The sequence below is a fragment of the Oncorhynchus nerka genome, linkage group LG24 (assembly GCF_034236695.1).
Source record: "Oncorhynchus nerka isolate Pitt River linkage group LG24, Oner_Uvic_2.0, whole genome shotgun sequence".
Classification (NCBI taxonomy): domain Eukaryota; kingdom Metazoa; phylum Chordata; class Actinopteri; order Salmoniformes; family Salmonidae; genus Oncorhynchus; species Oncorhynchus nerka.
The window spans coordinates 90,389,427-90,403,122 of record NC_088419.1 but is presented as its reverse complement, the minus strand read 5'-3'; the positions used below and the strand labels follow the sequence as shown (position 1 = coordinate 90,403,122).

The window sequence follows — 13,696 nt, the reverse complement described above, 5'->3', positions numbered from 1 at the left end:
AAATAATACTGTTTATACCATATACTGGGGTATCACCGAAGTCAGAGACTAGTCTCATGGACTTCCTTCACCATCTCGAGAGGCCCAGCCCAGTACTTACTTTGTGATGATGTGGAGGAAGAGGTCAGTGAGGACGGCCTGCTGGGCCTTCTCTGGATACTGATAGGCTGAGACCATCTGAACCCCGCCCCTCACGCTGTACAAATAGCCCGTCTTGGGCAGCGAGAAGAAACAGAACAAACACGTCGGCTCCACCCCTCTACCCCCCTCCACACATACTTCCTGGTTGCCTGGTTGTCAGGGAGAGGAGACCAATGGAAGAGAAAGGGATGAGATGTGAAACAGATGGCAATGTAGAAAATATAGGTGCTCCTACTTTAAGTGTCCCTCATACATATGCATTTACACTACATGTTAATTCCATAGGTAGGGAAAGAGCCAAGTACTTAGAGAGTTGGGACATTGAGGTTTCTACATTATGGATGCATTTAACAGGACACTACAACATTCTATGGCGGCCATGTTGGCTACATTGTCTCGCGTCAGATGGCGTCACTCCTCCGCGACACTCATCCCAAAACCGATCGTTCTTGTAGGACGTGAAACTTCAAATTTGAATAATGAGCATCCGCCATTCAAAAAATGAAAACACAGTCCCTAATTTTGTATATCACTGTGCTCTCATAGGACTCTCTATGAAATAGGCAGAAAAACTAGCTAGCTAAATTACTACACACATTGTGACAGTGATTTCATAGTTTGCCATTGTGAAAAAAATGTGTGGGAAAAACAGTGGTCTCCTGTACAAATTCTGTGCCAGGATGTTGGTCGCCAGTGTAGTGACTTGATCAGCTGTGTAACTGTTGTAGCTAGCTTACTGACACAGTTAGCTCGCTCTTCCTTCACTAACTAGCTAACATAAAAAGCTTGCTTAACCTGCAGCCCCACAATTAAGAAGTGACTTAAAAGAAAATCGGTCCATAGATCAGCATGTTTCTCCGCAATTGTATCGTTGAGGTCAGCTGAGCATAGCAGCTAACTCAGGAGGCTGGTGGAATGACTCGAACAACTGCTTAATGAAAACTCATAACAATGTGAGCATAATTAGCACTACTAGCTAACTACAGTAGCTTGCTAGCCTGCTTTTGTTGTAAGTTTTAACATTGTGTGTGCAGCACTAGGTAGGTAGATGATTTCAGCTAACGTTAGCAAGCTAATGCTAATGTTGGACAAATTTATGCTAGCTTTCGTGCCCATTGTCGAACTTTAGAAATACTGTTCATCGAAGCAAAATAATCTTCACCAACATAACGTTATTTACATACAGTGCATTTGGAAAATATTCAGTACCCTTGACTTTTTCCAATTTGTTACGTTAGAAACTTATTCTAAAATCGATTAAATTATTTTTATTCCTCAATATAAGCACAATATCCCATAATGGCAAAGCGAAAACAGGTTTTTAGAAATTTGAGCAAAAGTATGAAAAAAAACAGAAATAGCTTATTTACATAAGTAAATATAAGGCCCTTTGCTATGAGACTCAAAATTGATCTCAGGTGCATCCTGTTTCCATTGATCATCCTTGAGAAGTTTCTACAACTTGGAGTCCACCTGTGGTAAAGTCAATTGATTGGACATGATTTGGAAAGGCACACACCTGTCTGTAGAAGGTCTCACAGTTGACAGTGGATGTCAAAAACAGAGGCATGATGTCGAAGGAATTGTCCGTAGAGCTCCGATACAGGATTGCGTCATGGCACAGATCTTTGGAAAGGTACCAAAGAATGTCTGCAGCATTGAAGGTCTCCAAGAACACAGTGGCCTCCATCATTCTTAAATGGAAAAAGTTTGGAACCACCAAGACTATCCTAGAGCTGGCCGCCCAACTAAACTGAGCAATAGGGGGAGAGGGCCTTGGTCGGGGGAGGTGACCAAGAACCCAATGTTACTGACAGAGTTCCAGAGTTCCTCTGTGGAGATGGGAGAATCTTCCAGAAGGACAACCATCTCTGCAGCATTCCACCAATCAGGCCTTTATGGTAGAGTGGCCAGACAGAAGCCACTACTCAGTAAAACACACAACAGCCCACTTGGAGTTTACCAAAAGGCACCTAAAGATTCTCAGACCATGAAAAACAAGATTCTATGGTCTGATGAAACCAATATTGAACCGGTGGCCTGAATGCCAAGCGTCACGTCTGGAGGAAAACTTGCACCATCCCTACAGTGAAGCATGGTGGTGACAGAATCATGCTGTGGGTATGTTTTTCAGTGGCAGGGACTGGGAGACTAGTCAGGATCGAGGGTAAGATGAAAGGAGCAAAGTACAGAGAGATCCTTGATGAAAACCTGCCCCAGAGCACTCAGGACTTCAGACTGGACAACGACCCTAAGCACAACAGCCAAGACAACACAAGAGTGGCTTCGGGACAAGTCTGAATGTCCGAGTGGCCCAGCCAGAGCCCGTACTTGAACCCGATCAAACATCACTGGAGAGACCTGAAAACACCTGTGTAGCAACGCTCCCCATCCAACCTGACAGAGCTTCAGAGAATCTGCAGAGAAGAATGGGGAGAAACTCCCCAAATACAGGTGTGCCAAGCTTGTAGTGTCATACCCAAGAAGACTCGAGGCTGTAATCGCTGACAAAGGCGCTTCAACAAAGTACTGAGTAAAAAGTCTGAATACTTAAACATATGTAATTTTAGTTTTATTTGATACCTTTGGTGAAATTTCTTTTAAAAAACATGTTTTTGCTTTGTCATTATTGTTTGTAGATTGAAGGGGGGAAAGAAAGTAATGAAATTTAGAATAAGGCCTTGTTCACTAGACTAGTCTCCCAGTCCCTGACAGTCCCTGCCACTGAAAAACCAAAAAAAGAGTGAATACTTTCCGAATGCATTGTATTTATTGTTTTAGATTCATTCAGACAGTTTTGACGCAAAAATGGGGTTCAGCAATGTCAATGTCACCTAGGTAACACTGTTAAAAATGTTAGACAGCACAAGCTACTTTTGAGCTCTCCCATTACGCGATAGGAGACTGATCGGTGCAGGTGGAACCGGTGTGCTATCTTAAGTAAGACAATGTGTTAGCTCCCCATTAACATTACACAGGGAATATTTCAACAGCGCTATTTAAAACTGCATGTCTAGAATGAGAACAATTCAATTCTAAAACTTGGCCCAACTCTATACGGTTCTTGGGATGGGACAGTGTAATGAGGTTCTGACTCACTGGTGAACACTGGGTGAAACTGCAGGGAGTGGAGGTGGGTCTCCTCAACACTACAGTCCTGGAAGAAGTCTGGAGCAAAACGCCTGGACAGGGGAGACTCAATATGATGAGACCACACACACACACAGAGAGACACACACACACACACACACAGACACACACACACACACACACAGAGACACACACACACACACACACACACAGAGAGACACACAGAGAGAGACACACAGAGAGAGACACACACAGAGACACACACAGAGACACACACAGAGAGACACACACAGACACACACAGAGACACACACACAGAGAGACACACACAGAGAGACACACACAGAGAGACACACACAGAGAGACACACACACACACACACACACACACAGAGACACACACACACACACACACACACACACAGAGAGACACACACAGAGAGACACACACAGAGACACAGACCTGTATAAGATATAGGTGATGATGAGGTTGCCCCTGGCCTCACTCTCCATGCCTGTCCACTCCAGAGAGATCTTGACCCCACAGTCCTTAGCCCTGTCCCCCAGGAGCTCTTGGTGCTTGGGGAAAATGAAGAAGTCATCATGGTCACGGTGACCAGCCAGACCCTCTCTTCTCCCCTCTGGCGAATACAACACAGTGTAAACACAACCTAGTCAGACAGAACATGCAAATCACACCATGTTCTGTGAAGTATAGTATGTGGTATCTGAAGCATCGGTTTTCATGTGTAGAGTGTTACCAGTCTCGTTGTCTTGTTCTGCTCCAGTGATCATATCTTGGGGGACCAGACTGTGGTCCTGGGGCTTCTTGTCAGCTGACTTCTGGGTGAAAGCAGCACCAGGAAGTCTCTCTAGTTTGACCACCAGCACCTCCAGCTCTGTCTGCAGGGCAATGTACCCTGCACAGATCGCCACCTGCAGGCAGGGAGGGCATACATATTCTATGAAAAGGTTGCATGACGGAACAACCTTCTCTAAGTTAGGAGCGGCAGGTAACCTAGCGGTTGGAGAGGTGAGCCAGCAACCGGAGGGCTGCAAGTTCGAATCCCAGGTCCGACAGGAAAAAACTGGCGGGAAGTGAGCTGGCAACAGGAGGGTCTCAAATCCTAGATGCCATTACCTGCCTTTGTGCACGAACCCCCCATACCTCTCTAAAAGCTGTATTTGGTACTTGGTATTTTATTAGGATCCCCATTAGCGGTTGTGAAAACCGTAGCTACTCTTCCTGGGGTCCAACACAAAACAGAACACGAATAGACAAGAACTACATACATTTAAAGAGGGCACACATAGCCAACGTACACAAACGATCTAGGCTCTATATAATACTTTAGGTTTTCTTGAATTTGATCTGGATTTTGGGAATGTGAAAAGACCCCTGGTGACATATCTGGTGGGGTAAGTGTGTGTGTCAGTATGTTGACTATGCAAACCATTTGGAATTTAACACATTAATGTTTCTATATAAAAACAAGAAGTACAGTCAGCCAGTCTCTCCTCAGCTCTTAACCAGGAGAGACTGGCAGCATAGTATTTATATCAGCCCTCTGATTACAATGAAGAGCAAGACGTGCCGCTCTGTTCTGGACCAGCTGCAGCTTAACTAGGTCTTTCTTTGCAGCACTTGATTATTGTCCAGGCATGTGGTCAACATAAGATCAAATTAGAGACTGCAGGACTTACTTTGTGGAGTGTGGTGTCAAAAAAGAAGAACATCTATTACGGACAAAGCTCTCCCCATCTTTACAACCATTGCATCTTAACTCAGCAAAAAAAGAAAACATCCCTTTTTCGTGACCTTGTCTTTCAAAGAGAATTCGTAAAAATCCAAATAACTTCACAGATCTTCAATGTAAAGGGTTTAAACACTGTTTCCCATGCTTGTTCAATAAACCATAAACAATTAATGAACATGCACCTGTGGAACAGTCATTAAAGACACTAACAGTGTACAGACGGCAGGCAATTAAGGTCACAGTTATGAAAACTCAGGACACTAAAAGAAGCCTTTCTACTGACTCTGAAAAACACCAAAAGAAAGATGCCCAGGGTCCCTGTTCATCTGCGTGAACGTGCCTTAGACATGCTGCAAGGAGGCATGAGGACTGCAGATGTGGCCAGGGAAATAAATTGCAATGTCCATACTGTGAGACGTCTAAGACAGGGCTACAGGGAGACAGGATGGACAGCTGATCGTCCTCGCAGTGGCAGGCTACGTGTAACAACACCTGCACAGGATCGGTACATCCCAACATCACACCTGCAGGACAGGTACATGATGGCAAGAACTGCCTGTCTGATCGCTGGATCAGACAGGACTGGCAAAAAGTGCTCTTCACTAACGAATTGCAGTTTTGTCTCACCAGGGGCGATGGACGGATCCATGTTTATCGTCGAATGGAATGAGCGTTACACCGAGGCCTGTACTCTGGAGCGGGATCGATTTGTAGGTGGAGGGTCCGTCATAGTCTGGGGCAGTGGGTCTGCATCATCAAACTGAGCTTGTTGTCATTGCAGGCAATCTTAACGCTGTGCGTTACAGGGAAGACATCCTCCTCCCTCATGTGGTACTCTTCCTGCAGGCTCATCCTGACATGACCCTCCAGCATGACAATGCCACCAGCCATACTGCTCATGAGCGCGTCTGGGACCTGTTGGATCAGAGAGTGAGGGCTAGGGCCATTCCCCCCAGGAATGTCCAGGAACTTGCAGGTGCCTTGGAGGAAGAGTGGAGTAACATCTCACAGCAAGAACTGAGCAAATCTGGTGCAGTCCATGAGGAGGAGATGTACTGCAGTACTTAATGCAGCTGGTGACCACACCAGATACTGACTGTTACTTTTTTGACCCCCCCTTTGTTCAGGGACACATTATTCCATTTCTGTTAGTCGCATGTCTGTGGATCTTGTTCAGTTTAGGTCTCAGTTGTTGAATCTTATTATGTTCATACAAATATTTAAACATGTTAAGTTTGCTGAAAATAAACGCAGTTGACAGTGAGAGGACTATGACAGTTTACAATCCAAGGCAACACCAAGTAATTTAGTCTCCTCAACTTGTTCAACAGCCACACCATTCATTACCAGATTCAGCTGAGGTCTAGAACTTAAGGAATGATTTGTACCAAATACAATGCTCTTAGTTTAGAGATGTTCAGGACCAGTTTATTACTGGCCACCCATTCCAAAACTGACTGCAACTCTTTGTTAAGGGTTTCAGTGACTTCATTAGGTTGCTGACAAGTACGGTGCACTCGTAAAGTATTCAGACCCCTTGACTTTTCCCACATTTGTTACGTTACAGCCTTATTCTAAAATGGATTAAACAGTCCCCCCCCCTCATCAATCTACACACCCCATAACCCATAATTACAAAGCAAATACCGTTTAGAGATTTTTGCAAATGTATATAAAATAAAAAACTGAAATATCATATAAGTATTCAGACCCTTTACTCAGTACTTTGTTGAAGCACCTTTGGCAGCGATTACAGCCTCGAGTCTTCTTGGGTATGACGATACAAGCTTTGCACACCTGTATTTGTGGAGTTTCTCTCTCATTCCGCTCTGCAGATCCTCTCAAGCCTTATCAGGTTGGATGGGGAGCGTCGATGCACAGCTATTTTCAGGTCTCTCCAGAGTCGTTCGATCGGGTTCTAGTCCGGGCTCTGGCTGGGCCACTCAAGGACATTCAGAGACTTGTCCCGAAGTGTGTTCTTGGGGTCCTTCAATGCTGCAGACATTTTTTGGTCCCCTTCCCCAGATCGGTGCCTCGACACAATCCTGTCTCAGAGCTCTACGGACAATTCCTTGGACCTCATGGTTTGGTTTCTGCTCCTACATGCACTGTCAACTGTGGGACCTTATATAGACAGGTTTGATGTCATGTCCAATCAATTGAATTGACCACAGGTGGACCCTAATCAATATGTCAAGGATGATCAATGGAAACAGGATGCACCCAAGCTTCAATTTCGCATAGCAAAGGGTCTGAATACCTATGTAAATAAGGTACCTGTTTTTTAATATTTTTTAATATTTAATACTTTTTAAAATTGTTTTAAGTTCTCGCTTTTTTATTATCAGGTATTGTGTGTATATTGATGAGGCAAAAAATGTATTTAATCAATTTCAGAATATGGCTGTTAACTTGACAAAATGTTGAAAAAGTCAAGGGGTCTGAATACTTTCTGAATGCACTGTATGTATTTCAGTGTCCACGCAGGGAATAAAAAAAAGAGTTTTACTTTCAATATCTGGGTGGTAAAAAGAGACTACGGAAATCCCAACCCCTAACTTACATCCATCCCTACCTGTTGGGGCGACAGTCCCGGGAGATGGATGATCAGACAGCGCTCAAAGTCCAGGATGGAGAGCTTGTCGTTGAGGGCCTGTCTCTTTAGACTGAACAGCACCAGGCTCTTAGGACACCCCACCAGCAGGTCTCCGGTCACCCCACAGCAGGCCACACACAGCGGACGCTCAAACAGTGGAATCTCAATGATCTCCATCTGCTCCTTGGGAGCCCCGCGCATGGACGAGCCGCGCAGGAAATGACCGAGCAGACGCACGCCAACGCGGGTCTTCTCAGCCGCCTGGTAGCGCCAGTTGGTGTAGGCACGTAGGTAGGGGGCGTTGTTCTTCTCCTCGATGGTCACCAGGTAGTCCCCTGTGGAGGGAGGGGCGGACAAGGGGAGGAGGGTCAGAAACTATTTTATTTGTCACATGCTTCGTAAACAAACAACAGGTGTAGACTAACAGTGAAATGCTTACTTATGAGGACAATGAGGAGAATGTCATGAGTTAGAGGTAGTTTTCCAAGCCAATACTAACTTCCTTCATACTGGACACAGAGACATAAAAATGGTATCCACTAGATCATCTGACTCTGGGGGATGTAGACAAAGAGTCTCGTTGTTCATTGAGGTCAGGGCTTTGTGATGGCCACTCCAATACCTTGACTTTGTGGTCCTTAAGCTATTTTGCCACAACTTTGGAAGTATGCTTGGGGTCATTGTCCATTTGGAAGACCCATTTGTGACCAAGCTTTAACTTCCTGACTGATGTCTTCAGATGTTGCTTCAATATATCCACATAATTTTCCATCCTCATGATGCCATCTATTTTGTGAAGTGCACCAGTCCCTTCTGCAGCAAAGCACCCCCACAACTCGATGCTGCAACCCCCGAGCTTCACGGTTGGGATGATGTTCTTCGGCTTGCAAGCTTCCCCCTTTTTCCTCCAAACATAACGATGCTCATTATGGCCAAACAGTTCTATTTTTGTTTCATTAGACCAGAGGACATTTCTCCAAAAAGCACGATCTTTGTCCCCATGTGTAGTTGCAAACCGTAGTCTGGCTTTTTTATGGCTGTTTTGGAGCAGTGGCTTCTTCCTTGCTGAGCGGCCTTTCAGGTTATGTTGATATAGGACTCGTTTTACTGTGAAAATAGATACTTTTGTACCCGTTTCCTTCAGTATCTTCACAAGGACCTTTGCGGTTGTTCTGGGATTGATTTGCACTTTTCGCACCAAAGTACATTATTCTCTAGGAGACAGAACGAGTCTCCTTCCTGAGCGGTATGACGGCTGCGTGGTCCCATGGTGTTTATACTTGCGTACTATTGTTTGTACAGATGAACGTGGTACCTTCAGGCGTTTGGAAATTGCTCCCAAGGATAAACCAGACTTGTGGAGGTCTACAATTTATTTTCTGAGGTCTTGGCTGATTTCTTTTGATTTTCCCATGATATCAAGCAAAGAGGCACTGAGTTTGAAGGTAGGCCTTGAAATACATCCACATGTACACCTCCAATTGACTCAAATTATGTCAATTAGCCCAACAGAAGCTTCTGAAGCCATCACATAATTTTCTATAATTTTCCAAGCTGTTTAAAGGCACAGTCAACTTAGTGTTTGAACTTCTGACCCACTGGAACTGTGATACAGAAAGATTATTTCACTTATAATTCACTCTAAACAATTGTTGGAAAAATGACTTGTGTCATGCACAAAGTAGATGTCCTAACCGACTTGCCAAAACTATAGTTTGTTAACAAGACATTTGTGGAGTGGTTAAAAAAACGAGTTTTAATGACTCCAACCTAAGTGTATGTAAACTTCTGACTTCAACTGCAGCTATATAGACCAAATAAAAATGTTTCCAGGTGTTTTCAAGTAAATTGACTATTTTAATTGGCTGATACTCCTTTTGTACCGGAGAACCTGTTTATTAAATGTAAATGGTTACTTATGTTCACAAGTATGTGTAACAGTATAATTTTAGACCGTCCCCTCGCCCATACCCGGGCGCGAACCAGGGACCCTCTGCACACATCAACAACAGTCACCCACGAAGCATCGTTACCCATCGCTCCACAAAAGCCAGTAAAAGGCAGGAGAATGCATATCCTATCCCTGCATTGAGGTACGTTTACCGACCCATAACTTGCGCCCGCGCCACTGCCTTAATATAATCATGATTGTGTTCCCACCCCAGTGCAGCTTAGTTTAAACAAGCGTAACGGTGGCATCGGAAACTTCTGGCAAAATAATTAATTTGAAGAATTTATCGGCACTGCTAGCTAGCTAGCCAGCCAGCCAGTTTTATAGGAATGATCTCATACATTTTCCAAAATTCACTGCCAATATGCCAACATGCACTCCCAGGAATCCCAGTTCCACAATAAATGTTTGTTTTGTTCAATAATGTCCATAATTTATGTCCAAATAGATACTTTTGTTAGTGCGTTTTGTAAACAAATCCAAACTCACGAAGCGCGTTCACTAGGAGCAGACGAAATGTCAAAATGTTCTGTTACAGTCCGTAGAAACATGTTAAGCGATGTATAGAATCAATCTTTAGGATGTTTTTAACATAAATATTCAATAATGTTCCAACCGGAGAATTCCTTTGTCTGTAGAATTGCGATGGAACAGAGCTCGCTCTCACGTGAACGAGCGTCACGAGCTCAAGGCATTCTGGCAGACCTCTGACTCATTCCCCTCTCATTCAGCCCCACCCCACAGTAGAAGCATCAAACAAGGTTCTAAAGACTGTTGACATCTAGTGGAAGCCTTAGGAAGTGCAACATGACCAATATCCCACTGTATCTTCAATAGGGAATGAGTTGAAAAACAACCAACCTCAGATTTCCCACTTCCTGGTTGGATTTTTTCTCAAGTTTTTTCCTGCCATATGAGTTATGTTATACTCACAGACATCATTCAAACAGTTTTAGACACTTCAGAGTGTTTTCTATCCAAATATACTCATATATTAGCAACTGGAACTGAGTAGTAGGCAGTTTACTCTGGGCACCTCTGGGCATCTTATTCATCCAAGCTACTCAATACTGCCCCCAGCCATAAGAAGTTAACAACTTCCTTCACAATAGCTCTCCTCTGCTCCGCACATGAAGTATGAAAGCCCTGATGTCTGCAGAGGCTGCGTCGCAGTAAATACTGTACAGCCACTTCAGAAGTTAGATTGACCATGCAGAGCCTTTAAATATACCATGGCATTGTTGAATACTCATTTCTGATTGGCTTGAAGGGCGTTCTAGAGTGCATTATTTCCCTATGACACGCAGTATATTTGCACGGCATTATTCAATGGCTATGATTCGTTCTTATATGTTCGAGTTGCTTTTGAAATCAAAAGTTGAATTGAAAACATTACTGGCATTGTTGAATTCAATTTTCATAATAGCAAGCTAAGACTAAAGGCGTCGGCATGCTTCAGTTCGGCTGGCAGCTAGCCACAGTCGGCTAGGCGAACCAAACCAGTGTGCTCGTATACTTCCTCAAAAGACCTTAGCTTGAAAAACAAGGGGGAAAAAAGTGGCAATAGTACTGTTTGTCCATTTTGAGATGCCGTAGACACTCAAAATAGTCAGAATTAATCTAATCGAAATCTGTCACTCATTTTGAAAAGGTGCATGAAAACTATTCGTCTCACGTCAAATGACAGACTTTATTCTGAATAATTTAGGCTGGGAAGCAGCCAGACGCCTTAATGGCTTAGTTAGCTAACCCAGTAAATCTGTTTGTTTGGTTACCAAGGCAACTACTATAGCTATCTAATAAACTTGCTAGCTACACTACATGACCAAAAGTATGTGGACACCTGCTTGTCGAACATCTCATTCCAAAATCATGGGTATTAATACGGAGCTGGTCCCACCCTTTACTGCTGTAACAGCCTCCACTCTTCTGGGAAGGCTTTCCACTAGATGTTGGAACATTGCTGAGGGCACTTGTTTCCATTCAGCCACGAGCATTACGGAGGCCGGGCATTGATGTTGGGTGATTAGGCCTGGCTCGCAGTCGGCATTCCAATTCATCCCAAAGGTGTTCGATGGGGTTGAGGTCAGGGCTCTGAACAGGCCAGTGAAGTTCTTCCACACCGATCTCGACAAATCATTTCTGTATGGGTGTCGCTTTGTGCATGGGGTCATGCTGATGTTGCTTCCATAGGCATTGGAAGTCGGTAGCGAGTGTCGCAACCAAGGCTAGGCGATTTTTACGTTCTACATGGCTCAGCGATACCATTCTGTGAGGTTGTGTGGCCTACCGCTTCGGCTGAACCGTTGTTGCTCATAGACATCTCCACTTCACTATAACAGCACATACAGTTGAACGGGCAGCTCTAGCAGGGCAGACATTTTACAAACTGACTTGCTGGAAAGGTGGCATCCTAGGACTGTGCCACGTTGAAAGTCACTAAGCTCTTCAGTAAGGTCATTCTACTGCCAATGTTTATCTATATCTATCTATTGCTCGATTTTCTGTGGCTGTATCCAGGCACTCAGGAGACGACACCAGCGAGGGTAAAAACAACACCCTGTTTTAAAAAAAATGGTATATTGACTTTCAATTGAAACAGCAGAATCCACTCATTTGAAGGGGTGTCCACCTACTTTTGGCCATGTGGTGTACTTCAGTGGATGTTGAAAACATTTTTAGCCATGGTATAAATGGGATAATCAACTCCTGGCTCTATCCGTTCTCTGGAAAATAATGCAACTCAACATTTCAATTCGACTTGCTTGGACTTCTCCCTGACCAATATGGTTGCCATTTTCACACCATTCTGGAACTTTGAGGGTTCATGACAAATCCCTTCTAGTAATTGGATGTACCTCAATCACTCAGCAGTAAACAACTCAGCCAATAGGGAAAGAATAAGTGAGAGAAAGAAAATGACACACCTATCTCACTGTGTAGGATGCTCTGCACAGTCCCCATAGTGGCGAAGCGGCAGATGAGAGGACACCCCTCTTCTCCCAGTTGAAAAGCCTCGATCTTGCATCCTCCAGCGGACACCACGAATAGGGCACCCCCGCCACAGCACACCAACCCCGGTTCCTGCTCGGTTGGCACGATTTGCTGGGACTCGAAGGGGTGGCAGTTGTATACGTGAACCATCTTTGCTTGTTTTCGTAAATTACGTCGAGGCAAAACAAAGTATACACCAAGCTAACTACATTGTCCCTTTGCGGGGCTTGTGTTACCAAATATAATGTGGTCTCTATCGCGGTTAGTGAGCTCCAGCCCGAGGCTAGTTTACTTAATCTATATCACATGCCCCACCGTCTTGTGATGAGCAGGCTGAATCCGTTGAACTCGAAAAGTATTTTTTTCTACCCAGTCTATGGTAAATTTACTTCACTTCCTCTGCCATTCGAAGTCCCCTTTCTGAACAGAAATCATAAAGTAATGTGAAACAGAAAGTCTGAAGAGTTACGCTGTGAAAGTGACACCTAGAAATAACAACCCCACCTCCAGCGTTGATTGGCTGAGTTCCCTGTCAATAGCGTTTGAAAGTCCCGCCTGTCTTGCCTGCCTCTCCGCTTTAGTCGGTGGCATTATTTCAACATAAATTGGATAAAAACTGCTGTTAAAACTCCAAAGAAGAAGAAGAAGAAGGCACCTTCCCCTTCTTCCTCTTATGTTTCTTCTTCTTTGGTGAGTTTTAACAGCAGTTTTTATCCAATTTATGTTGAAATAATGCCACCGACTAGACTGGGATATAAATCCATTATACTTTGATCCACAAAATTGATAATATATATATATTTTTAAATCAATACAAATAAAACCCTACATTCATTCATCCTTAAGAGACTATGAGTGCGTCAATCTAAGTAACACAATAAAAAAATCCCCATCAAAATCCGTCAGTTTAAGATTTTTGGGGGCATTGGCTGTGTCTCAAACAGAAAGCATCCGCCTATGTCGGCCTTACGTATCTGTGGTGGAGTAATAATATCTGTGGTGGAGTAATAATATCTGTGGTGGAGTAATAATATCTGTGGTGGAGTGTGGCTACCCTGGTGTTTGTCACACCATGAGACATCCCGAAAATCGGTCTTCGCAGAAAAACATATGTAGCGTCCGAACGGTTTGGCCTTCAAATTAATGTGACCACTCTAGGAAAGAGGAGA

The 13,696-nt window shown here is 44.0% G+C and overlaps 1 protein-coding gene across 6 annotated transcripts in view; it reads right to left on the bottom strand.

The window, feature by feature from the left end:
* Window positions 1-13,018, bottom strand: part of LOC115138049 (BLOC-2 complex member HPS3-like) — a 29,655-nt gene extending 16,637 nt beyond the window's left edge. For 2 of the 6 annotated variants that reach the window (XM_065009289.1, XM_065009290.1), the window contains exons 1-6: window positions 12,461-13,018; window positions 7,550-7,917; window positions 3,991-4,165; window positions 3,693-3,870; window positions 3,241-3,323; window positions 101-290 (exon numbers count right to left, since the gene is read on the bottom strand). In XM_065009289.1, the coding sequence (XP_064865361.1) occupies window positions 101-290; window positions 3,241-3,323; window positions 3,693-3,870; window positions 3,991-4,165; window positions 7,550-7,917; window positions 12,461-12,677 (1,211 nt within the window). In that variant the 5' untranslated portion in view covers window positions 12,678-13,018. The remainder of the gene's footprint in view (window positions 1-100; window positions 291-3,240; window positions 3,324-3,692; window positions 3,871-3,990; window positions 4,166-7,549; window positions 7,918-12,460) is intronic. The other 4 variants (XM_065009285.1, XM_065009286.1, XM_065009287.1 and 1 more) reach the window with 4 other exon arrangements.
* Between the last annotated feature and the right edge of the window lie 678 nt (window positions 13,019-13,696).